The sequence below is a fragment of the Schistocerca nitens genome, chromosome 10 (assembly GCF_023898315.1).
Source record: "Schistocerca nitens isolate TAMUIC-IGC-003100 chromosome 10, iqSchNite1.1, whole genome shotgun sequence".
Taxonomy (NCBI): Eukaryota; Metazoa; Arthropoda; class Insecta; order Orthoptera; family Acrididae; genus Schistocerca; species Schistocerca nitens.
In genome coordinates, this window is record NC_064623.1 from 125,797,070 (window position 1) to 125,824,886 (window position 27,817).

Genomic DNA, 27,817 nt, shown 5'->3' on the forward strand with positions numbered 1-27,817 from the left:
AGGAGAAATGCCATTAATAATAAATTTCGGTGGATTTTCATTTTAGTGGTGGTAGCAAAACGGTACACTTCGTACTCCCCGACGCACAATGTAAGTTCGTTGTAGGCCAAATATATAAATGAGATTCGTCACTGCTAAGAGCTCTTATTAAACTAATAATCGAACCATTTATTTCACAGTCGCAAAATTTCTGCAGTGTGAGAATTCAAGTCATGTCAAAAAGAAGGTATGGTGCCATGGCTTGTTGAACTGCTACGTCAGAGTGACATGCAATGTCACGTTACCGCCTTTGCGTTTGTATCTTTGTGACGTCAGCGAGCTCTAATTACACTGGCTGTTTACTCTTTCTCTGTGAGGTGCAGCGTAGCGCCTGCGCAGAAGAGGGTGTGTTTTTTTTCCCCCTTCCTCTGCTTTGTTGTTTACTTGTATATCAGCTGACTTGGTGCTTTCAAAGGCCAAGTTTACGTAAAGAGGGAGAGGAGATGATAAGGCAGAGAACGAAAAGGGGGAACGACAAGCGCTGCAGAGAGAGTCTGCGTGCGACCATGAAAAGCCTGGGAAGAATAGAGACTAATTGGGAGAGCGACGCTGTTGCATATGCACAACACGTCTGCTATTACTGCACAACTCGAATAACAGACCCACCGACTTCCCACGCGCCGTGAGAAAACATTTCTTTACGTGTCGTCTATCGTGTGTCTCGTGTACGACTACCTACTGACGCTCTCAAAGTTTAATCCTTTCTAATCGTCGAGATTAAATTGGTGTTTTTCTTCGTCTGCAGTCCAAGATAAATGTACTCCTTTGTATGAGTGTATTCATGCAAGTGATCTCCCGACTTCTGTTCAGAAGTCTCGCTGCCTGTTACGAAACAAACGCATAGAATTTCCTGTGATGTTACTGCGTATGCTGAAGCGCACAACATGCGTGTCCAGGAGTCTGTTTACAGATGCCAACAACTCGCAAATTTCTGCTGTCGGTGTAAGCATTTCAAAAATAACATTGTTTGTTAACAGTGGACGAGATATCTGTTGCATAATATAAGAACGTTCTCGTATCTTTTGAGTGTCATATATAGTTCTTCAAGAGTGAAAAACTGTGCCGGTTATCATTGATATTAATGCACTCAGTGCTCTGTTGCGCACATTCATAACAGCTGTCTAACCGTTCGGACTTCGCTACCATTTTTTGTTTTGTATGATAAATATTCGCCACAATAATACAAAGTGAAAGTTACTATAGTGGGCAAGCCCTGTAAGAAATCAAATTTGTGTTTAAGGGAATAGTGTTTGATATTTAACTTTTTTTTTTTTTCATTTTAGGCCTTAGTGAAAGAGAAAGCGAGCGTTGAGGAACAAAACATACTGACAGATACTTTTGGGCGATATCACACATATTTACGGATATCACTGACAGAAAGATGCAATTTGAGATGTAAGTATCTTGTAACTCTAGTTTATAAACCGATGTTTACCATGGTAGCAGTAGGCTTTGTTAACATACTATATTTTTTTAATATTTCCGATTGTTTCAGTACTCACAGAATATGCAAATCATTTTGTGTGTCATTGAAACAAATACTTTTGTATATGAAATGTTGCATACCTTCATTAAATTATGTAATATGGCGTAATCTTCTGGAGCATTGCAGCTAAGGTTAAAAAAGGTGTTCTATAGAAGTGTGCAATGAGAATATCATTTATAATTGGTAGCCAAATATCTTGTAGAAGCCTCTTCAGGGATTACAGATTCTTAGAAGTACATGCCAATATATATGCTCCCTAATGATATTTGTGATTGAACAACCAGAGTGAATTTAGGATGAACTCAACTTTTCACAATCACAATAGTAGCAGTAATTTCCATAGACTATCCATTCCTCTTGAGGGTTCTGAATGGAGCTTTATATTCTGGTGCAAAAGTCTATAAAAGGTTACCAGTGAATATCAGACAGGAAACTGAACTTTCCCAAATGTATAAAAAAAAAGTACAAGAATGACTCGTTAGCCATTCTTACAATTTGATATTTACAGTCAGTGTAAACACTATGTATGGTAACTCTAATATTGGTAGTAGACAGGCCCATGCTTTTCCAACACATAAGCGGAGAGTAGTATGTGTAAAGCTACACATTTTCAAAATAGCTGTTTTTCTCCTAACATCCACAAGAATAGCTAACTGCAGAAAAACAACAGGCCAAAAATTTTCAAAATTTCTTTTATTGCAGAAGTCATAAAGTGCTTCTAGTGACTTGGTACAATTAACTGCTTACTGCAGAAAGAGATCATGTCCTAGACATGTTCCCTTTCTGCTGTGAATCGTGTGGAGAGTTTGGTATCATCAGGGGAAACTTGGGAAACCTGGAATGATATTACACTGTTAGTAAGGTGATAAAACTCATATTTGGATCATCACAGAAGAAAGACAAATTTAGGTTGTTCTCATAAAAACGGCGAACTCCACAGACTACAATACTTGGTGGTCAAGACTGTAAATAAAAGCTTCCCCTAGTAACAGTTATTATGGAAAATGTTTTCCAAAGAGGCAAAAGATTTATTTTGTCCTGTCAATCACGAATTTAGTTTCAATAAAGATACACCACCAATAGCTCAATGTAAGATAAACATCAAAACTATGTGAACTGATAGATTTTATGTAGGCTAAGAAATATTCAGGTGAATCTAGAACTTCCCAAGGAACCAGCCTACGAAGCCAAACTACATATAAACATCTTAAGATGGATCATATGAAATAAAGTTTAATTTATGTTCTGGAAGAAAGGCTGCATTTTTTGAATGAAATTATGACTTATCTGACCACAAAGAGAGTGATGAAAAGGAAGAGTATGATAAGCCCATTGACTTAATTTGATATAATATTGATTACAATGTATTTAGTTTGAGGAAAATATGTAAAATAAATTTTCTTCCTCAAAATATAAGTCTTTTAATGTATATTCCACATCTTTTGCTACAAGAAGGGAGTATGTCAAGTTGAAAAGAAAAAGAAGAAAAGAAATTGAGCTACTGGGAACACAAAGGGGATAAAAATTACGAAATTTAAATACCTTACAACCACATATTTATAGAAAAAGTGTAGAATAATTTTACGTTAGAGTTTCTGTATAAAAGTTTTTTGACTCGCCTGTAAACTTTGAAGAAGGGGACTTGTCCCCTTTCTGCAGTTAAGTTTCCATATAATGTAATCCAGAAGTAATTACAAAAATATTGTTTTCAGTAAATTGGCACTAATAATAATTTGTCATCAGTATACTTCACATAAATAGCTGGCAATTGTGGCTCCAGCCTTTTAGTGTAGCTTTAGTATGGTGTGACTCATTCCGCATTCGTAAAGGCTTTCCTCCCTGATCTGATTTATGGAATTAATTATGTTTGAATGTGTAAAATATAACACTGTAATACTTAAATTTAGTTTTTAAAGTTTTAGATCATTATCCTTGCAGTGATTCTTGGGTATCAGTAATAAGTTTTACGCAAACATTGAATTCAAGGATGCAAACATAACTGTCATGAAAACTATACACAATATTGTTAATTAATCAGTTAGCCAGTTTCATGTTCTGTGGATCGTTATGCACGATAAATTGTAATGACATGGAATAAGTATTTTTACATTCATATTGCAAATTAATTTGTAAATGTGGCTACATTTTATCCACGCTAACAGAACAAATATAGTTTTTGTCTTCAGTTGCACATCTAAGAGTGCGATTGTCATCAAAGTATCTGTAGATGTTTACATATTATACAAAGCTAAAGCACAACAATATGAAAACAGCAGCTGAGTAGCATAGCCGGAGCAAGAGCAGTGGATTTCTCCGAAGTACCTGTTAGCTGTTTTTCTCCTGACATTCATTTTTTTATGTTTTTTGACCTTATCCCTCATCTTCATGGGGTCAGAATGTTAACCTGGATTTAGCTATGTTAGTGGTGGAGGGTGGCTAAAGTGCACTTTTGGCGTCAGTGGCTTTTCTGCTGCGTGTTGCTGTTGACCCTTCATTTCCATAAGCCATAGCCCATCAGATGATAGTGTACAGTAGCCAAAGAGAATCGTTGAATCTAATGAGTTGTTTCAGCAGAAGATACAAGCTTATTACTTTTGTTTTCAACTTGGGGAGCACAATTTTACCCTCCCCTCTGAGGGCTCATGGCTCTTTCGTGAGTTCGTGCTTGGCGCACTTGAAGACCTGAGCTATTGTGGGCCTTTCTTCCTTCCAGGGATTCATTCTCTCACGCCTTGCTTTTTCGTTTTCACCTTTCCTTTTTGGCATTTTTGGTCCCCCTTTGGGGTCTGACCTCCCCTTCTAAATTTTCTGTGTAAACCATCTGGGGTGCCAGACAGCCATTGATGTGGCTGGTTTGCAACCTTGCTCCAGGTCATGTTTACCCCCTCTTCGTGTCAATGAGTCAGCAGTGACAAGTCTGATACAATTATTTGCGCCGCCGATATTGTCATCCCCAACTCAACAGGCTGTGGTGGGGCATGGTCATTGCCATAACCATCTGTGATCAACGTCGGGCTTTGCAGTGCCTTAAGCAGCACTTGTCCTCTGCTGGTCTTATTACCTTTAAAATTCTTTGCACCAAAGCCCATTACTAATGAAACAGACCAAATGGGTGTGTTGGAAATGCTTTGCCTCCTCCTTAGGTTCTTCTGTCCCTTCGTCACAGATGTGGGCTACGCTCTGCACCTACTGAGGTTACCAATGGTAATCGTCCATCCTGCATCTTGTCCTTCCGGGTGGCCTTTGTATGAATCCATTGGTCCTCACGGAACGTTTTGTGACCCATTCTGCAACGGCTTCGTCATCAGCCTCCTATCCGGTCACCTTCCTCCTCTGGAAATAGTTGGCTGAAGGTTCCCACATGTTTTACCAAATGTCAGGTGAAATCCTACAATAAACCTGTTACTGAATGAAAACTTATTGTGGCCCTCTCTTCTTCCCATGATTCAGTCCCTGGCCGCAATTCCATCCATAACCAACTGCTTCAACACCTCTGTCCTCCACGAAAACAGTGTCACCTCCGATTGCTTAACCACATTTGGCTCAAAGGGGATTTCCCCTCTCTGTGGAGGGACAGTATTGTGGTTCCTGTCCTTAAGCCTGGTGAGAATATGTCATCTGTTGATAGTTACCAGCCGATCAGTCGGACCAGCATCGTCTGGAAGTTATTTGAATTGATGGTGGCTTTTTGGCTCAGTTGGGTCCTTGAATCTCCGAACCGGTACAGCTTTCGGCAGAGACAATCTCCGCCTGTACACCTGTGTCAATTGGAAACCACAGATCAGCAGGCCTTTTCTCAACACTGCCATCTTGTTGCAGTTTTCTTCACACATCTTTGTGCCATCACGTCTCCCTAACACTCCATGAGTGGGGTCTTCAGGGCCTTCTTCCCATATTTATTCACGAGTTTCTGCCTCACTGGTCATCCAGGGTTCAGGTTGGCACTGTTCTCAGCTCTCTGCAGACTCAGGAGAACGACATTCCACAGGGCTCTGTAATTAGTTTCCTCAATTTTTTTAATCACTACTGATGGACTCGTGTCCTCCATTGGGCTATGATTTCTATATCTGGACTAGTTCCCATTCAGTGGCCTCTGCAGAGCAACAGCTCCAGAGTGCCATCCAATGCACTTCCGCATGGACATTCTCTCACAGTTTCACTTCTCCCCACTTCCAACATGTGTGGTGCATTTCTGTTGCCATACTACAGTCCATCCCAATCCAGAGCTTTACTTCAATGCCCAATGCCTGACCGTTGTTCCCCAGTTCTATTCCTTGGGTCTTCTTTTGGACAACAAGCTTAGTTGGTTGCCCCATATCCATCTCCTGGTGGCCGTGGCTTCTGTAAACTCAGTCCTTTGCTTCCTTGTCCACACCTCTTGGTGTGTGTATTGTTCGACTCTTCTCTGCCATTATCAGGCCTTAATTCTGTACTATCTGGACTATGGTTGTCAAGTTTATGACTCGCGAGTCAGCTGCCCCTTCCACACTGCTCTTGGACCCAGTTCAGCATCATGATATCCATTGGCCACCAATACCTTCCCCACTAGCCCTTTTGATAGATTTCTGGTTGGCACTTGGACCCTCACCTCTTTCGGTTGAGCGGTCCCAGCTTCTGGTTTGCAATGCCATCACTATCTGCTCTTTCACTGCTCTTTTTGCAGCTTAGGGAAGTGACCTGCCCATTGCCCTCCTTTGTGTTGGTTTATCTGTTGGCCTCTCCACCATGATTTCCATCTTCCCTCTCTGCCCTGTTCCTCATGTTCTCTCTAGAACACTCCCCCCCAACCCCCAATGTTCCTCTTTTCTGTATTCCAGCGGATCTCTTGTTTCTGTTGTTTGTTCCACCTGCTCCTATGGCAGCTCTGGGATGTGCCGTTGTTTTCTACACCATTGGCTCTAAATTTTCTGATCACGTGTAATTTGCCTTCATGTCTTCCGTTGGCATGGAATACCATCTCTTGCCTGCCATGTGTGGGGTGGCCATCTATCGGGTCCTCTGCTTCGTTAAACGGTCCTCCCTCACATGTATTTTGTTATGTATGGACTAGATAGTTGCCCTTAGGCTACCACTCATTTTTCCACCATCTCTTGGTCTCTGCTATCCGTGAACTTCTCCGCAATCTTGACTGTGCTGCTCGTTCAGTTGATTTCCTTTGGGTTCCTGGCTACATGGGTATCTTGGGTAATGAGCTGACTAGTGGGGCCACCAACTACAGGTACCTCCTATTCTCCCTTTTTGCTCCGTCATGGTCCCACTCATGGGAGACCACACGCTCTGTGCCCCTCACCCCTGCATTTCTTCCTCTGTCTAATAAACTTCATGTGAATAAGGAACTCCCACCATGTGGCATTCTTCCTTCCTCCTCCTCCTCTCCCAGTGGGAATCTACCACTCTCTGCTGTCTTTGTATTGGCTGTATCAGGTTAACCCATGATTTTTTACTCCTTTGTAGTTCCGGGGCCTCCTTCATGGTGACCCATATTGTGGTTGACTGCCCTGTTTTTTGGCCCTTCATTCTGGTATTGGAGTCCTTTGGTTAGGATTGGCATTAGTTTGGGAGGCCTCTGGTCTTGCCTCCATGCCGGCTAGATCACCCATACCCCCACTTTTCCCTACATTTTGTCTGCTATTTTGTGTCATTTTGTTTTGCCTTTTCTTGTGTCTTCGTCCCCTGGTGCTGTTCCAGTTGTCATGCTCACGGTGTGATGTGACGTCGGGATGGGCCAGTTGCAGTGTTGGTGCCCCATCGTGTGCAGCACCTTTGGTGCACCCCTGCTCTCGCCCTTCCCCCCCTCCCCCTCATTTATTCTTCCTGCATCCCAGCCTCTCTGTTTGCCCATTTTCTGGACTGTGGTGTTTGTGTTGTTCCTCCCTTAGTTTCTGTCAGCTTAGATCGTGGTATCAATTACCTCGCTGTTTGGTTACTGATGTTTGTATTTATTTATTGTATTGTTTGTTTTTCAGGATATGACAGGAATCTTGGGATATCTTTTCATATACCAATGTTATAATATGGTTATGAGTGGGGGGAAAGCTGGATGTGGTGACGGACTGATTTGTAGTGTAGTTCAAGGTCTAGGTTGAAATGTAACGGTTCGGTTGTGGGTTTGCAAAGCCAATGAATGTGACTGGGGGTAAACTGGCTGTGGTGACAGACTGGTTTGCAGCGTAGCTCTACACCTACATCTGTACTCTGCAAACCACTGTGAAATTCATGGCAGAGGGTATGTCTCATCATAACAGTTATTAGCATGTTTCCCCTGTTCCATTCACATATGAAGTACAGCAAGAGTGATGTTTAAATGTTGCTCCATGTGCTGTTATTAATCTGATTGTTCTCCAGATTCCTATGGGAATGATACATAGAGTCATCACTTAAAACTTATTCTTGAAAATTTGTAAGTAGGTTTTCTCAGGATAGTTTACACTTACTTTCAAGAGTCTACCAGTTCAGTGTCTTCAGCATATCTGTAACACTCTCCCATGTGTCCAACAGAATGGTGACCATTTGTGCTGCCCTTCTCTATATATATTCAATATCACCTTCTGGTACTATTTGGTGTGGTCCCACACACTTGAACAGTATTCTAGAATGGGGGGAGAACAAAGAAAAATATTGGTGGTGACTGTAAGTTGCAGTACATTTGAAGTTGAATCTTGTTGGTGATGGTGTTAGGAGGTGTTGGAAACTGAGTGTAAGAACTGAGGTGCTTGGGGCTAAATAATATTAAGTCTCATTAAGCAAATTATACAGGAGAGACAGATGAATGTTCAAAAAGTTTCATAAATCAGGTGATGAACGTAATATATATATTGTACAATGAGGTACTCCATAGATTAAGCTATTCTTTTCATATTAAATAGGACATTTTAAAGTCCTGCACATAGTGAATTCATTAGTAATTACAAGGAATACATATAATCTTATGGCTTGTCATTATATATCACCAAAGTTTCTTTGCTGATCGCAGTTCGCATTGCTCTCAGTGTAATCTAAAGACACTACCATCAATTGATTCAGGTTCATCAACCTGCTCTCCAGCTTCATACTGAGTTGGAGACAAATAATACCCATGACACACCTCAGGTGTATATACAGGACGAGGTAACTGCCCTACTGATGGGTTTTATTCAGCCTGCAACTCCTTCAAATACCATATGCAAAACCAAGCGAGGTGGCGCAGTGGTTAGCACACTGGTCTCGCATTTGGGAGGACAGCGGTTCAATCCCGCGTCCGGCCATCCTGATTTAGGTTTTCCGTGATTTCCCTAAATCGCTCCAGGCAAATGCCCGGGATGGTTCCTTTGAAAGTCCACGGCCGACTTCCTTCCCCGTCCATCCCTAATCCGATGAGACCGATGACCTCGCTGTCTGGTCTCTTCCCCCAAACAAACCAACCAACCATATGCAAGATTTTGATATTCCTTCACTTGATATGTGCAAACTTTTAGTCTTAAGTGAAATCTGAACAGGATATTTTTGTAGGAAATTTAATGTAGCTAAATTTTGTACTGGAATACATTTTCGCTGGAGGCTGTAGTTTCTGAATTATTCAAGAGAAATATGTTACGGCCTCTTCCGAAAACATATCCTAGCACAACATTTAAGTACATTAAATTTCCTGTAAAAAGTCCTGTTCATTTTTTTTCTGTAGGGCTAATATTTTGCATGGCAGGATGCATAAAAGCCATAGGCAGGGGCAGCTGACTCACCCTGTAAAGACAAGCAGACATATGACATTAGGAAGTTTATTATTCTGTACAGATATACACTTACGGTATTTTGGTGTTAAGGTCATTGTCTCTGTAGGATGGCCATGCTTCTTGACATTAATTTCACAGAAGTCTATGTGAACAATGTGTTTCAGGAAATTTGAATCAGAATTTGAAGCCAAAAATTTGAACACTGTAGCTTCTGAGAAGCTAATGGAGTCCACCCTTTGCTGTATTTCCTTTTATTATATTAGGAATTTGTATGGAGTGTAGCCATGTATGGAAGTGAAACATGGACGATAATTAGTTTTGTCAAGATGCGAATAGAAGATTTCGAAATGTGGTGCTACAGAAGAATGCTGAAGATTAGATGGGTATATCATATAACTAAGGAGGAGGTATTGAAGAGGATTGGGGAGAAGAGAAGTTTGTGGAACAACTTGACTAGGAGAAGGGATCAGTTGGTAGGACATGTTCTGAGGCATCAAGGGATCACCAATTTAGTATTGGAGGGCAGCATGGAGGGTAAAAATCGTAGAGGGAGACCAAGAGATGAATACACTAACAGATACAGAAGGATGTAGGTTGCAGTAGGTACTGGGAGATGAAGAAGCTTGCACAGGATAGAGTAGCATGGAGAGCTGCATCAAACCAGTCTCAGGACTGGAGACCACAACAACAACAACATATTAGGAATTAAGTCTTTCTCCTTACAGAAGGGGGGGGGGGGATAGGGATGACTAATAGCATGAACCTGTGGAACTACACTGAAGAAATGGCAATTTAACAGACATATAAACCCTATAGTAGGCACATGGTAATGCCCATCACAAATGCAACAATCGTTTATGTTTAATGGACTCCAGGTAACTATCTTAAATATCATCCCATAGTTCATGATTTCATCAAATATTAGTATTATTTAAGTGTAAACAATGGAAAAGCCAGGTTGGAACAACAATACTATTGTAAAAAAGATAGATTGCTACTCACCATATAGAGAAAATGACAAGCACAACAAAAAGACTGCTGTATGTTTAAGCTTTGCCCAAATGCCTTCTTGTAAATTAGATAAAACACACACACACACACACACACACACACACACACACACACATATTCAAGCAAGCACAACTCACACACTTCTGACCTCTGAGGCCGGAGTCAGCAACCAGAGACAGTGGTCATTTGTGTGTGAATTGTTCTTGCATTTTTTCTACTTTAGAAGAAGGCCTTTTGGTCAAAAGCCTGAATGCATAGCAGTCTCTTTGTTGTGCCTCTCTGTGACTCAGTATCCACTCTATATGGTGAGTACCAATCTATCCTTTTCATAATATCATTATTAGTGTTGTTATTTAAGTGTACTACATGCACGACACTGTCACAATAAACCACATAGTCACATGCTATAATACGGCATGCCACACAGCTACATTTTCTTGTTGCTTATCTCTGATGATGGTGCTGTATCACACCGATTTGGCTGATAATACACATCTATGAACTTATCTGTGCACGAAGATTCACTCTAAAGTAACTGGCTTCCATGTCGATTCCACAATGCACTTTTTATTTCACTCAAACAACTTTCGCTGTTCCCTCGGCGAGACACCATCTTGCTGCGGACTACCACACTAAAGTGCAAAGATTATGTGCTATGTCTTGATCTTGATGCAAGGTGTGTGGTTACCTGCTTTATCCTATATTATTACTGTTCACTGCTGCTGCTGCTGCTTCAAAGCTTGATATATTTTAGCTGTATTTCCCCAGCAATGTGTGTGGTTTTTGATTTCTTGAAACGGACAGTATGTTCATTAGATGTCATATAATTATTCAGTTATTACATCATTTTCAGGTCAGTATTGCATGCCGGAGGAAGGTGTCACTTTAACAAAGAAAGAAAAGTTGCTGACTACGGATGAGATCGTCTACCTGGCTGAACTCTTCGTTAAACAAGGAGTTAGGAAAATAAGACTGACTGGTGGTGAACCTACTGTCCGGAGGGACATTGTAGACATTGTCGGTAAGTATTTGTCAACAAATATTGTAATGTCTTCGTACACGTTCGACATTCCTTTTGCTATGTGTGATATGCTGATCTCTTGGTTGCTGTTGCTAAATACACTGATGGACATTAAAATTGTAACACCATGGAGTTGGCATTACACATCAAATTGGCTTGAAATGAACCACATGCTTGGATACGCAAGTGCTTAGGATTTCAGTGTAACAGCACAAGGAGTGATGCTATGTACAAAGGTGTGCTTCAAAGTAATGCCTCTATTTTTATATGAAGACTATTAAAGCTTTTTAAATAAAACAAACTTTATTAACATTCTACATGAGATTGTACAGTTTCTCCTGGTGTATTTGTTGATCAACAGTCAACGGGTGTAATGCTGGTCCGTAGTGTCTGACAGGCACAATATTTCAATGATCAGACATGTCGTCATCATCAAGTGTGCTGATGAACGGAACTGAGATTCTGAAGGTAGGTGGCTGACTTACACTGAAAAGCCAAAGAAACTGGTAGACCTGCTTAATATTGTATAGAGCCCCCACGAGCATGCAGAAGTGCCTCAACATGACACGGCACGGACTTGTCTAATGGCTGAAGTAGTGCTGGAGGGAACTGACACCATGTTTCCTGCAGGGCTGTCCATAAGTCCGTAAGAGAATGAGGGGGTGGAGGTCTCTTCTGAACAGCAAGTTGCAAGGCATCCCAGATATGCTCAATAATGTTCATGTCTGGGGCGTTTGGTGTCCAGCAGAAGTGTTTAAACTCAGAATAGTGTTCCTGGAGCCACTGTGTAGCAATTCTGGATGTGTGGGGTGTCGCATTGTCCCACTGGAATTGCCGAAGTCTGTTGGAATGCACAATGGAATTCATGGATGCAGGTGATCAGACAGGATGCTTACATACTTGACACCTGTCAGACATCTTAGTGGTCCCATATCACTCCAACCACAAATGCCCCACACCATTACAGAGCCTCCACCAGCTTGAAAAGTCTCCTGCTGAAATGTGGGGTCCATGGATTCATGTGGTTGTCTCCATACCCGTCTATCCACTCGATACAATTTGAAACGAGTCTTGTCTGACCAGGCAACGTGTTTCCAGTCATCAACAGCTCAATGTTGATGTTGACGGGCCCAGGTGAGGTTAAAGCTTTGTGTCATGCAGTCATCAAGGATACACGAGTGGGCCTTCGACTCCGAAAGTCCATATAGATGATATTTCGTTGAATGGTTTACTCACTGACACTTGTTGATGCTCCCTGTGGGTCTGGGGGTTAAAATAGGCCTGAGGTATTCCTGCGTGTCGTAAGAGGTGACTAAAAGGAGTCTCACATGTTTCAGCCTTTATGTGATGGTCCCCTGTAGGGTTTGACCCCCATTTTTCAAAATTTTCCTGAAGAGCAAGCCAATTGCGGAAGGGTGCCTTTCATGGTGCATAGTGTCCATCATCCTCTGAGACCTCTCGCATCCTTCGTCGATGTGGATCTGCACTTCCACTCATTCTCTAGCTGTTTGACGAGATTGCCCTCCTGGGTGTGTTTTCCTCCAACCTCTGTGCAGTATTGCTTTCTGTACTGGACTTCTTAGCTTGTTTGCACCTGATATCCAGCACGGTAGCCAGTCCATTCTGGTGGGGCCGCCATGTACCCTGTTGCTTGTAGCCCCCTGACCGCACAGGGATCACTCTGCTGATGGCTGCACTGTTAACTCCCCACGTATACCAAGGAGTAGACATCCGTCGCCCTGGGGCATCAGGACTCCCGGCAATGGCCATGTTGCCAGATGGCCTTTGCTGCGACTGGGTGGCACCCGTGGAGAGGGCCACTGGTCGGAGTGGGTGGCATCAGTGCGGATGACACGCCGTGGTGCGTAGTACGTCATCTCTTGCTGGTGGTCAAACACCAGCAGTCTCTAAGCGGTCAAGGTCTAACTTCAATGCTAAGAAATACAACCCCAAATCGTTCCCACACCATTGGAGGAATGCCAGGCTAAGGATGGTAGCAGAGCTTATTCACCCTGGAACCTCGTATGTACGAGAGTTGATGGAGAATCTTTCTTGTCAATGAAACCTCAGTTTTTTGTGGAGCATTTAGAGAGTAAGTTTGGGGAGGTGGAGGGCTTGTCCAAAATGCGGTCAGGTTCAGTCTTTATCAAAACGGCATCCTCTGCCCAGTCACGGGCACTACTCGCCTGTGACAAGCTGGGGGATGTTTCTGTTTCCATCACCCCCCATAAGAGCTTAAATATGGTCCAGGGTATCATATTTCACAGGGACCTTCTTTTGCAGTCTGACAATGAGCTGCATGCCAATTTAGAGCAGCAAAGTGTCCGTTTTGTCCGGCGCGTCCACTGGGGTCTGAGGGTGAATCAGGTTGCCACCGGTGCTTGCATGTTGGCATTCGAAGGTGGCACATTACCCGATAAGGTCAAGGTGATGGTCTACGGCTGTGACGTAAAGCCATATATCCCTCCCTCGATGCAGTGCTTCAAGTGCTGGAAGTTCGGCCATATATCTTCCCGCTGTATTTCCAGTGTCACCTGTCGGGATTGTGGACGTCCTTCACGTCACAATACTCCCTGTGCCCTGCCTCCCGCTGTGTCAGCTGTGGAGACCACCATTCGTCTTGCTCGCCAGACTGCAGGGTTCTCCAGAAAGAAAGAAAAGTAATGGAATACAAGACCCTGGACCGACTGACCTACACTGAGGCTAAGAGAAAATATGAGAGGCTATTTCCCGAGGGCATGCAGCTTTACTGTATGGTTAAATGATGATGGCGTCCTCTTGGGTAAAATATTTCGGAGATAAAATAGTCCCACATTCGGATCTCCGGGTGGGGACTACTCAAGAGGACGTTGTTATCAGGAGAAATAAAACTGGCGTTCTACGGATCGGAGCGTGGAATGTCAGATCCCTTAATCGGGCAGGTTGGTTAGAAAATTTAAAAAGGGAAATGGATAGGTTGAAGTTATATATAGTGGGAATTAGTGAAGTTCGGTGGCAGGAGGAACAAGACTTTTGGTCAGGTGAATACAGGATTATAAATACAAAATCAAATAGGGGTAATGCAGGATTAGGTTTAATAGTGAATAAAAAAATAGGAGTGCAGGTAAGCTACTACCAACAGCATAGTGAACGCATTATTGTGGCCAAGATAGACACGAAGCCCATGCCTACTACAGAAGTAAAAGTGTATATGCCAACTAGCTCTGCAGATGATGAAGAAATTGTTGAAATGTATGATGAGATAAAAGAAATTATTCAGGTAGTGAAGGGAGAGGAAAATTTAATAGTCATTGGTGACTGGAATTTGAGAGTAGGAAAACGGAGAGAAGGAAACATAGTAGGTGAATACGGATTGGGGGAGAGAAATGAAAGAGGAAGCCGTCTGGTAGAATTTTGCACAGAGCATAACTTAATCATAGCTAACACTTGGTTCAAGAATCATAAAAGAAAGTTGTATACCTGGAAGAATCCTGGAGATACTAGAAGGTATCAGATAGATTATATAATGGTAAGACAGAGATTTAGGAACCAGGTTTTAAATTGTAAGACATTTCCAGGGGCAGATGTGGACTCTGACCACAATCTATTGGTTATGAACTGTAGATTAAAACTGAAGAAACTGCAAAAAGGTGGGAATTTAAGGAGATGGGACCTGGATAAACTGACTAAACCAGGGGTTGTACAGAGTTTCAGGGAGAGCATAAGGGAACAATTGACAGGAATGGGGGAAAGAAATACAGTAGAAGAAGAATGGGTAGCTTTGAGGGATGAAGTAGTGAAGGCAGCAGAGGATCAAGTAGGTAAGAAGACGAGGGATAGTAGAAATCCTTGGGTAACAGAAGAAATATTGAATTTAATTGATGAAAGGAGAAAATATAAAAATGCAGTTAATGAAGCAGGCAAAAAGGAATACAAACGTCTCAAAAATGATATCGACAGGAAGTGCAAAATGGCTAAGCAGGGATGGCTGGAGGACAGATGTAAGGATGTAGAGGCTTATCTCACTAGGGGTAAGATAGATACTGCCTACAGGAAAATTAAAGAGACCTTTGGAGAAAAGAGAGCCACTTGTATGAATATCAAGAGCTCAGACGGAAACCCAGTTCTAAGCAAAGAAGGGAAAGCAGAAAGGTGGAAGGAGTATATAGAGAGTCTATACAAGGGCGATGTACTTCAGGACAATATTATGGAAATGGAAGACGATGTAGATGAAGATCAAATGGGAGATACGATACAGCGTGAAGAGTTTGACAGAGCACTGAAAGATCTAAGTCGAAACAAGGCACCGGGAGTAGACAATATTCCATTAGAACTACTGACGGCCTTGGGAGAGCCAGTCCTGACAAAACTCTACCATCTGGTGAGCAAGATGTATGAGACAGGCGAAATACCCACAGACTTCAAGAAGAATATAATAATTCCAATCCCAAAGAAAGCAGGTGTTGACAGATGTGAAAATACCGAACTATCAGTTTAATCAGTCACAGTTGCAAAATACTAACGTGAATTCTTTACAGACAAATGTAAAAACTGGTAGAAGCCGACCTCGGCGAAGATCAGTTTGGATTCCGCAGAAATGTTGGAACACGTGAGGCAATACTAACCCTACGACTTATCTTAGAAAATAGATTAAGGAAAGGCAAACGTACATTTCTAGCATTTGTAGACTTAGAGAAAACTTTTGACAATGTTGACTGGAATACTTCTTTCAAATTCTGAAGGTGGCAGGGGTAAAATACAGGGAGCGAAAGGCTATTTACAATTTGTACAGAAACCAGATGGCAGTTATAAGAGTTGAGGGGCATGAAAGAGAAGCAGCGGATGGGAAGGGAGTGAGACAGGGTTGTAGCCTGTCCCCGATGTTATTCAATCTGTATATTGAGCAAGCAGTAAAGGAAACAAAAGAAAAATTCGGAGTAGGTATTAAAATCCATGGAGAAGAAATAAAAATGTTGAGGTTCGCCGATGACATTGTAATTCTGTCAGAGACAGCAAAGGACTTGGAAGAGTTGTTGAACGGAATGGACAGTGTCTTGAAAGGAGGATATAAGATGAACATCAACAAAAGCAAAACGAGGATAATGGAATGTAGTCGAATTAAGTCGGGTGATGCTGAGGGAATTTGATTAGGAAATGAGACACTTAAAGAAGTAAAGGAGTTTTGCTATTTGGGGAGCAAAATAACTGATGATGGTCGAAGTAGAGAGGATATAAAATGTAGACTGGCAATGGCAAGGAAAGCGTTTCTGAAGAAGAGAAATTTGTTAACATTGAGTATAGATTTAAGTGTCAGGAAGTCGTTTCTGAAAGTATTTGTATGGTGTGTAGCCATGTATGGAAGTGAAACATGGACAATAAATAGTTTGGACAAGAAGAGAATAGAAGCTTTCGAAATGTGGTGCTACAGAAGAATGCTGAAGATTAGATGGATAGATCACATAACTAATGAGGAGGTATTGAATAGAATTGGGGAGAAGAGGAGTTTGTGGCACAACTTGACAAGAAGAAGGGACCGGTTGGTAGGACATGTTCTGAGGCATCAAGGGATCACAAATTTAGTATTGGAGGGCAGCATGGAGGGTAAAAATCATAGGGGGAGACCAAGAGATGAATACACTAAGCAGATTCAGAAGGATGTAGGTTGCAGTAAGTACTGGGAGATGAAGAAGCTTGCACAGGATAGAGTAGCATGGAGAGCTGCATCAAACCAGTCTCAGGACTGAAGACAACAACAACAACAACAACAACAACAACAACAACATCCTGTACATATGACACCAACGTACGCCACCACTACGACAACGGTTCTATCATCTTCCGTTCCCCCACGTACAGTTGGCTCTCAGAGCCGTCAGACTCCACCTGCCCCTTGATGGTGGGGGGCGCTTTGCTCCCTGTTGCTCCTGCACAACCTACTTCAGGAGCAACATCCCCCCAACCATCAGGGACATCAGTCCCCACTTCTCAGCCGGAGAAGCATAAGTATTCTTTGGTTCTCAGGTTCCACCAGTGGCAAAGCTGACACCCGCCAGTGGCTGAAGCAACGACACGTAGCTTGTCGTAGGGCTTCACAGTCCTCCTCAGTCCCTGAGACTGAATCGGTGAAGCCCTCCCAGCCAGACAAACCTAAAGAGCAGCAGGAGGAACCCTAAAAGAAAAAGACCCCCAAGAACCTGGGCACTGTGGTGGCACCCACACCACCACTACCTACAAGCGCTGTGACTGAGGATGAAGTGGAGATTCTGCTGTCCGCTGAGGACCTAGATCTTGCTGGGCCCTCAGACACAATGGATGTCGATTGCACAGGTACTCATCTGGTGGCAGCAGGTGACCCTGAGGCGTAGACTGCCTCATTGAGTGTTTCGTGCCTTCCCAGTCTCACGATCACGTAATCCTCCAGTGAAAATGCAGTGGTTTTTTCCACCACCAAACCTCTCGGTTTGCAGTCCTGGCCTTCTCCCGTCTATCCACTGGAGAGCACATGACAACCTGTGTGGTAGTGACCACTTCCCCATCTTTCTGTCACTTCCCCGGCATCATGCCCATGGACGCCTACCCAGATGGGCTTTAAACAAGGCAAACTGGGAAGCCTCACCTCTGCTGTCACCGCTGAATATCCCCACATGGTGCCATTGCTGTTGTCATTGAGCAGGTCACTACAACGATTGTTTCTGTGGCGGAAAATGCGTTCCCTTGTTATTTAGGGTGTCCCGGTTGCCGGAAGTCGCTGAGGCAATTAGAGTGTCAATGAGCTCTACAGCGACATAAGTGGCACCCTTCCCTAGAGCACCTAATAGCCTTTAAGTGGCTCCGTGCCCGCATTCGCAAGCTTATAAAAAGATGGAAACAGGAGTGTTGGGAGAGATACATGTTGACCGTTGGGTGCCACACGTCACCTTCTCAAGTCTGGACGAATATTAGACGTCTTTTTGGGTACCAGACCCCAACAGGTGTCCCTGTCATTAACATCAATGGCGTGTTATTTACCAACACAAATGCGATTGCTGAGCACTATGCTCGAGCTTCTGCGTCGGAGAACTAACCCCCAGCCTTTCGCACCCTCAAATGGGGGATGGAGAGGAAAGTCCTCTCATTCACTACATGCCACAGTGAACCCTATAACGCCCCATTTACAGAGTGGGAGCTCCTCATCGGCCTTGCACATTGCCCCAACACGGCTCCAGAGCCTGGTCGGGTCCACAGTCAGATGATTACCAACATCTCTAATCTGATCACAAACGACATCTCGTTATCTTCAACCAGATCTGGTGCGATGGCATCTTTCCATCGCAAAGGCGGGAGAGCACCATCATTCCGGTGCTCAAACCTGGTCAAAACCTGCTTGATTTGGATAGTTACCGGCCAATCAGCCTCACCAACTTTCTTTGTAAGATGCTGGAACGTATGGTGTGTCGGCGGTTGGGTTGGGTCCTGGAGTCGTGTGACCTACTGGCTCCATGTCAGGGTGGCTTCTGCCAAGGTTGCTCTACAACCGATAATCTTGTGTCCCCCATGCCTGTGATCCAAACAGCCTGTTCCAGATGCCAACACCTGGTTGCTTTCTTTTCTGACTTACGTAAAGCATACAACATGACCTGGCGACATTATATCCTTGCCACATTGTATGAGTGGGGTCTCCAGGGCCCGCTCCCGATTCTTATCCAAAACTTCCTGTCGCTCCGTACTTTCCGTGTCAGTGCCTCTATAGTCCCCCCTCCCCGTATTCAGGAGAATGGCATTCCGCAGTGCTCTGTATTGCTCTGTATTAATGACGAACCACTCACTGTAGTGAAGACATATCAATTCTTAGGACTGGTTTTCGATGCCCGATTGACTTGGCTGCCTGACCTTCGTCAACTTAAGCAAAAGTGCTGGCAGCACCTCCACTGCCTGAGAAACACCAACTGGGGTGCAGATTGCTCTATGCTGCTGCAGCTCTACAGACCCCTTGTTCAATCTCGCCTTGACTATGGGAGTCTGGTTTAAGATTTCGTGGCGCCCTCAACGTTGCGTTTACTACTGGACCCAGTGCACCACTGTGGTGTTCACCTAGCGGCGGGAGCTTTTAGAATGGGGTTGGTGACCATTGTCCTGGTGGAGGCCTGAGACCCTCTATTGAAAGTTAGGCATGCACAACTGCTTGCCACTTACGTTGCACACATTCGTAGTTCTCCTGCGCACCCGAATCACCATCTCCTTTTCCCAGCCACAGCGGTTCATCTCCCACATTGGCGGCCCAGGTCAGGGCTTATGATTGCGTTTCGTGTCCAGTCTCTTCTGTCTGAACTGGAGTCCTTCCCATTACCACCTCTCCTCGAGGTCCATTCACATACACCTCCATGGTGTACACATAGGCTGCAGATTCTTACAGACCTTTTGCATGGCCCTAAGGACTCCATTAACCCTGCGGCTCTTCGCTATCACTTCCTCTCAATTCTCGACACGTACCGGGGCCGTGAAGTGGTTTACACTGACGTCTTAATGGCTGATGGTCACGTAGGCTTTGCGTATGTTCATGGAGGACATATTGAACAGCACTCCTTGCCAGATGGCTGCAGTGTTTTCACTGCAGAGCTGGCGGCCATTTCTTGTGCTCTTGAGCACATCCACTCATGCCCTGGTGAGTCATTTCTCCTGTGTACTGACTCCTTCAGCAGCCTACAAGCTATCGACCAGTGCTACCCTCGCCTTCCTTTGGTAGTGTCTATTCAGGAGTCCATCTATGCCCTGGAATGGCCCCATTGTTCAGTGGCGTTTGTGTGGACCCCGGGACACGTCGGAATCCCAGGCAATGAACTTGCCAAACAGGCTACGCGGAAACCGCTTTTGGAAATGGGCATCTCCGAAACTGACTTGTGTTCTTCCTTACGCCACAGGGTTTTTCGGTTTTGGGAGACGGAATGGCATCACAGTACACACAACAAACTGCATGTCATTAAGGAGACTACAAATGTGTGGAAGTCTTCCATGCCGTCCTCTCGCAGGAAATCAGTTATGTTCTGCCGGCTCTGCATTGGCCATACAGCTATATGTGGCTAACGGATGGTTACCTCCTCCGTTGCGAGGACCCACCTCAGTGTCACTGTGCCTCACAAATGACGGTTGTCCGCCTCTTGCTGGACTGCCCACTTTTGCCGCTCTGTGGTGGACTTTTAACTCTCACAGCACCCTACCTTCAGTGTTGGATGACAATGCCTCAACAGCCGCTTTAATTTTACGTTTTATTTAGGAGGGTGGGTTTTGTCATTTGATCTAATTTTTAGTGCATCTCCTTTATCCCACTGTGTCCTCCACCCTAGTGCTTTTAGGGTGGAGGTTTTAATGTGTTGGCTGGCTTCTCCTTTTTATTCTCATGGTCAGCCAGCCATGGTAATCTGTTCTCTTCTACACATTTCTTGCATCTCTCTGTGGTTTTCTTGTCTGATTTTGCCAATTTAATGTTTGTTGCCCTTCTGTCATTCTTGTGGTTTTCTCCGTTCTTCCACCTGTGTTTTGTATGTCTCAGTTATTTTGCTCCCACCCTTGTGGAATTATTTTAATAGGAATGAGGGACCGATGACCAAGCAGTTTGATCCCCCCCCTTAAACCAACCAACTACCTTGTTGATGGCCCAACACTGAAAAGGATTGCACTTCTGTCACATTGAACGATTCTCTTCAGTCATCATTAGTCCTGTTCTTGCAGGATCTTTTTCCAGCTGCAGCGATATCAGGGAGTTGATGTTTTACTGGATTTCTGATGTTCATGGTACACTTTTGAAAAGGTTGTACGGGAAAATCCGCACTTCATCACTACCTTGGAGATGCTGAGTACCATAGTTTGTGTGCGGACTGTAACATCATGTTCAAACTCGTTTAAATCTTGATAAGCTGCCATTGTAGCAGCAGTAACCAGCTTAACAACTGCACCTGACACTTGTTGTCTTATACAGACATTGCCGACTGCAGCGCTGTACTCTGAATATTTACATATCTCTGTATTTGAGTACACATACCTATACCATTTTCTTTGACACTTCAGTGTATATCCCCCTCCCACTGCAAGCCGTTATTCCTGTGGTCCGTGCCCGAGGATGCACATCAGAAGCCGTGGAGATGCTTGCGTTGGCATCTGTGGTAGTGTCAGTATAGCAGCTCTATCTGCCCTGGTCACAAGATTTTTTGCGTTTGCTGAGCTTCTTCTTAATTAGAACCAGTGTGAGTTCCCAAGCCTCGCTGAGAGCCTAGCTGCAGTCCCGATTGATAAGATTACCCCTGGTGCGAATTTCAGTGGCTTCTCTAACAACATTGTCCCAGTATTTGAAGGTCGGCACTCAAATCCTGCTACGTTCATATTCCGTATCGTGATTGTCTGATGAACAGTGCTCTAAGACTCCTGACTTGGTGGGCTACAACTTAGTGAGGTAGTGCAGTGGTTAGCACACTGGACTCACGATCAGGAGGACTACAATGGTTCAAACATGTGTCCAGCCACACTGATTTAGATTTTCCGTGATTTCTTTTAATTGCTTAAGGCAAATGCTGGGATGGTTCTTTTGAAAGGGCACAGCTGATTTCCTTCTCCATCCTTCCCTAATACAAGCCTGTGCTCCATCTCTAATGGCCTTGTCGTCGATGGGACTTTAACACTAATTTCCTCCTCCTCCTCGCTGGAGTACATTAATCGAGTGGGCTGCTGGTGTTCTTGGCAGCGATCTCTGATGCTGTACTCTATTTGTACAATATGTGCCTTACCACACTGGCACAGATTCTAGTACACCCTGACCTGCTGCAGACCGCAACCGTCTTTTACACTCCCTAAAAATGTCCGTGTTTTATTGGACAGGTAAAAGACAGTTATTACGAAGTGCTTTTTCAGTATGCGCCCGACTTTCCCTGATAGCACGCCAGTGCACGGTATAAAGGTTGTGAATAACTCTTCCTTCGTGCTTTCTTCCATCTCCACAGGTTATACTGTAGTGGCGGTGCAAAGAGCATGCTTAATCTGCCATTCTGAGTATCTGTTCTTTTGGAATACAGTCTGAGATGTTTGAGTTCCTGGAGCAGAAACTCTGCATCTGAGGTGGTGTGCGTCCTGTGTACTAGTGTTTTTAGTACCCCACTATTCGTGACCCAGTGGTGGCAGTTATCTGCATGCAAATACAGATAAGTGTGCTTTCTCTTCTGATACACGCTGTGGCACAGGGTGCTGTCCGTTATTCTCCTGACTATGATGTCCAGGAATGGTAGTCTTCCTTCTTCTTTGGTCTCCATAGTGAATTTGATTTTGTGGCGTGTGGAGTTCAGATGTACAAAGAAGTCAAGAAGTTTGTCTCTTCCATGAGGCCAGATGACAAGTGTGTTATCCACATAACAGAAGAAGAAGAAGAAGAAGAAGATGATGGATTTCCATTTGGATGACATCAGGGCCTCTTCCTCGAAGTGCACCGTAAACATATTCACAATCTCTGGTCGGAGTGGGCTGCCTATTGCGACTCCATCTGTTTGCGGGAGAGGGGTGTGCCACGAGTCAGTGAAGTGGGAAAGTCGACCAAGTAATATGCGTGACGTGTCATACCTCGACCGATATTGAGAACAGAATAAAAAATTCAGAGGCATTACTTTTCAGCACTCCCATGCATATTCTGTATGTAAGAAAAGCTTATGGAGCAGGTTTCTCATTCAGAAATTCTATTTTAGGGTTGGTTGTTTACACGAAACCGTGTTAAGCGCTGCTTGCATTGCTCAGAATCTCATTTTGTGCGAACGTAGAATTGGTAGGTTCAGGAGGGACATGCTAAATGCCTTGCAGGGCCTCACTAGTGCCACCCAACTAGCACCTGAGAGGGCAGACAAGTGTTCGCTCATGCGTTCGTGATCCTGCAGTGAAGTTGTGTACATTTAGTCAGGAAGTGGGCTTGTATACAGTGAGACAAGTATCCACACAGACAATGTGATGGCATCTGGAGCAGCACAGACTGTCAAGCCCTTAATGCAGCTCTGGAGAGAGGTGAGCTGACAGCGGTGCAACTGACAACAATGCCAGACACAGGAATGGCACTGTGTCATCGTATCAGATGAGTCTCGGTTCTGCAACATCGTCACAATTGATGTACTTGTGTGTGGAGGCTCTGATGCCAACAGACCTGGCCAGATTGTACCTGTCATTCTCATGCGGGTCCAGCATGTGATGTGATGGTATGGGGTGCAACTGGATACATGTAACAACCTCTGGTTCACATAGCCAGTAATTTGGACAGCAGCCATTGCATTTGTGTTTTGTTAAGGCCTATCGCTGTGCCCTATTTTCAAGGGCTCCGTGATGTTATCTTTTAACAAGATAATGCAAGACTACACATCACCCGAGCTGTACTGAGCTACCTCGATACAGAGAGTGTTCCACTGTTGCCGTATCCAGCATTTTCTTCAAATCTGTCACCTGTGGAGAACGTCTGTTCACAGGATGCCAAGAGATGGGTATGCCACCAGTCGCCAGCCACTACAGTTGATGAATCTGACATATGACATACAGTTGAGTAGCATGAAATGATGTACCCATGGCTGTAATCCAAGCTCGATTTGATATCCAGTGTGATGAGAGCTGTTGTTCCTGTCAGTCGGCAGCAGCTCTGTGTACTTAAGTCTGCACCCAATACTCCCAAAATTTAATCATGTATGCACCCTTACAAATAAATTTCTGCTGTTTCCTACCTTTTCTGCTGTTCCAGTTTCAATACTGAAATTCATATATTATTTTTATGCTAGCCTAACCATATTGGACTGTGGTGTCATACAGCATAAAATATCTTACAACGTGTTGAATCAGTGATGAGAAGTGTAGAACAGCCAGCAGGGGAAAGATGTTGGCAATGAGACAGCTTTTATGTAGAACAGCAGTACAGTGTTTCACAGTGCATAATGCTTCCGCAGATTGAGAACAAAATGTGTGGTTTGCTTTCATCCATTTTCACAAACATAGCCTTGAAAAATAATGTTGACATTATTGTGCATTTCACTCTGAGGCATATTGCACTCTGAGAATGTTCATCGAATTCAGTTACTTTGTATTATATTTCAGTAACAGTGACATAATAGCAAATTGGACTGTATGAGTTTTTATGGATTTTTTTTCCAGAGACACACTACCATTTCTTCAGATTTATTTAATATGGGTATAAATCCTTTCCAGCATATATGCTGTACACAAAATGTTGAACATAAAATGTAGCTATCTGCTGATTTAACATCTTGCTGAGTATACCAGTACAATGTTTTGTTGTAACAAATAGTTCAATGTATTTTACACACTTATAAACTTATTTATACAGTTATAGTAATTTATACCATTACATTAATGTTGTACCTTAATGTTCTGGAAGACGATATTATAAGGAACCTCATACTTTTCCTGGATGATAGAGTTGTCTATAATGAATTATTGCCTGAAAAAAATCTGCACAAATATTGAGTCAGATCATAACATTTCAAATTGGTCCAAAGATAGGCAACTGAGTTTAAGTTTTCAGAAATGTAAATTGGAGCACATCACAAAACAAATAAAAGACAGTATTGTATGACTACATTATCAAATAATCACAGTTTTAATTGGTCAACTCATACAAATATCTGGGTGAAATGAAATGACGACATAGACTCACTTCTAGGCAAAGCAGAATGCAGACTTCAATTCGTTGGTAAGATACTGGAAAATGCAATCAGTCTATAGAGGACATTGCTTACAAAATACTTGTGTGGCCCATTCTAGAATATTGCTTAAGTATGACCCATAACAAATAAGGCTAATGGCAGACATTGAACGTATACAAAATAGTGTAGCATGATTGATCATAGATTTATTTGATGCATGGGAGAGCGTCAAGAAGCTACTAAAAATTGGAAATGCCAGAAAAGTGAAGATAGACGCCAAATATATGACAAAACCCAACTTATGAAATTTCAGGAACCTGTATTAAGCGAGGTATTTAGGGATTATACAATAACCACATATGTATCACTCCTATAGGGACCATGAAGGCAAGCTTAATTACAGCATGCACAGAACCATTTAAAGACTCATTCTTCCCACACTCCAAATGAGTATTGAATGGGGAAAAACCATAATGTGTGGTACAACAATGTACTTTGTCGTACAACCCACAGTGGTTTATACAGTGTGCATGGAGACATGGAATCAGTTGACAGTAGTTGGGTAATGGTTCATATTGATTCCCATTTCCCTGTTGCAGTAGGTGATCTTATGCCTCTAATTATTTTTTCATTGCTATCTTAACTTGCATTCTTCAATTCAGTTTATTAACCCTTCTTATCTCTTTGTATTAGGGCAAATGTACAGTTAACTTTTAAGGAATTTGTATTTTCAATTTATCAACTGGAGTTTTGTTTCATATGCAGCAGCAATGTTACAAATTATTTGTTTCAGTTTCTTTAGAATAATTTGCTGTTTCACAGGTGCCTTGAAGAAAATAAAAGATCTCGAAAGTGTCTTAATGACAACCAATGGCCTCATGTTGACAAGACAGCTGGTTGCCTTGCAGAGGGCAGGGCTTGACGGTCTGAACATCAGCTTAGACACCCTGCAGTCCCAACGCTACAACCAGATCACGAGGAGGAAAGGCTGGGAGCGTGTCATGGCTGGCATAGATCTAGCGTTGCAACTTGAATACGACCCTGTGAAGGTATTACTAGTGCAGCTGTCATCGCATGCAGACTTTCATAAGCAAAATATATAAATCTATTGTTAAGAATATCAATACAAGACTCACCATTTTAAAGCCGTACGCCCTCACCCTCGCCCCCATCCCCGCTCCCACCCTCACCCCTGTCTCCACACTGCAGCTGTAAGTGAAGAAGGTATATTAAGACAGAAGAAGTAAATTTTAGCTGACGATGCTAACAGTTTCGTAGTTTATACAACATAAAAAAGTATGCTTTGCAAGTTTACCAATTAAATATCTTATATTTTCCTCCCAAGAGAGTCTTATGAGACTCAAGATCTTTACAGTTTCTCTTTTTTTTCTTTTGTGTCCTTAGTTTAAAATAAGTTTCCTCTATTGTGGTGTTGTTTTGAAAAAAATACTCGATTGTTTGGAAAAATTATTCTTAATTCTGTAGTCACACTTTTGTTGTATCTAAGTACTATGGTTTCAGTAGCAAGTACCAGCATCAGTTCATCTTATTATCAAAAATTTCTTTGAAAAATAAAATCTGACCGCTGTGGCCGAGCGGTTCTAGGAACTTCAGTCCGGAACCGTGCTGCTGCTACGGTCGCGGGTTCGAATCTTGCCTCGGGCAGGGATGTCCTCAGGTTAGTTAGGTTTATGTAGTTCTAAGTCTGGGGGACTGATGACCTCAGATGTTAAGTCCCATAGCGCTTAGAGCCATTTGAACCATTTTGCAAAATAAAAAGCTTCTGTACAACTGCAAACTAGACATACCATTTTCAGGGTGCAGTTCACATCTATTGAAAGCACAACAGTGACCTTTACTTTTAGTAGATAAGACACCTACTGGGGTAAGTGACTTGATGACTGCACACAAGAAGTTGTCATTTATTCCATATGTAGCTACCATGCAGAATCATATTTTGTATTAGTTTGTCCTTACTCTTCCAAAAGGTTAAACCTTGTCTCTGCAGCCACAGCTTCCTCTCTTCAGCAGTTGTCTTCATCTCCATGTGTGAAGAAAATCCCATTCATTGATCATATTGTTTAAGTAGGATGTTCTCAGTCATCCCCTTGTTTTCTTACCTACGATCTTGGCTTCAGAAATGTTTTTTAAGATTATCGTCTCCAGTTAAGTGTCCAGTGTATTTTGCTTTGCCCTGGCCTATAATGTTCAGTGGTTCTTTCTTCTCTCCTATTTCCTTTAATTTTTCTGTCAATGCAGCTAGTTCTTGTACTTCTCCTCCAGAACCACATTTCAGCAGGATTGAGGCGAGCTTCCTTTGGCTTTTCTAATGTACAGATTTTGCATCTGTGTGTCAGAACACTCCACACAAAGGTCTTTACAAATATTTTCTTAATGTGGAAGCTGATACGTTTATTCAGTTGCAGCTTCTTCTTATTTTGGAAGGAACTCTTCACCTGTGCTATTCTTTTCTTGAATGCCTTGAAATATTGATTGTTTTCTTGCAAAATGCTACTGAGATAGTGAATTTCAGTTCCTTTCTTGAGTTGCTCATTGCCTGTTCTTGTGTCAGTCCTACCTCCACCTCCTTTCTTGTCTGTAGCCATAACTTTTGTCTTCTTTGTATTCATTTTTAGCTTTAGTTTTACCATTTCTTGATTTAAGGCCTGAAACATTTTATTTAGTTCCTACTCTGATTTACTATTGCAATGTCGTCAATCTGCAGTGTATATGCATGCAATTAAGTTTCCATATCGACATCATGCTCCAAAAACCACCTAACTGTGTGTGGCAGGGGGTACGTCTCATGCCACCAACTGATCCCCTCTGCCTTGTTCCACTTGTGAACAGTGCTTGGGAAGAATGACTGTCAGTACACTTCTGTATTATCTCTAACTTCTCACATTTTCTTCTCGTGATCATTTCGTGA

General features: G+C 43.0%; 1 protein-coding gene across 2 annotated transcripts in view; it reads left to right on the forward strand.

Moving 5' to 3' along the window:
* Positions 1-455: 455 nt before the first annotated feature.
* LOC126210045 (molybdenum cofactor biosynthesis protein 1) overlaps positions 456-27,817 on the forward strand; it is a 120,398-nt gene continuing 93,036 nt past the window's right edge. For both annotated transcript variants that reach the window (XM_049939152.1, XM_049939153.1), the window contains exons 1-4: positions 456-981; positions 1,323-1,434; positions 11,096-11,263; positions 25,711-25,937. In XM_049939152.1, the coding sequence (XP_049795109.1) occupies positions 895-981; positions 1,323-1,434; positions 11,096-11,263; positions 25,711-25,937 (594 nt within the window). In that variant the 5' untranslated portion in view covers positions 456-894. The remainder of the gene's footprint in view (positions 982-1,322; positions 1,435-11,095; positions 11,264-25,710; positions 25,938-27,817) is intronic.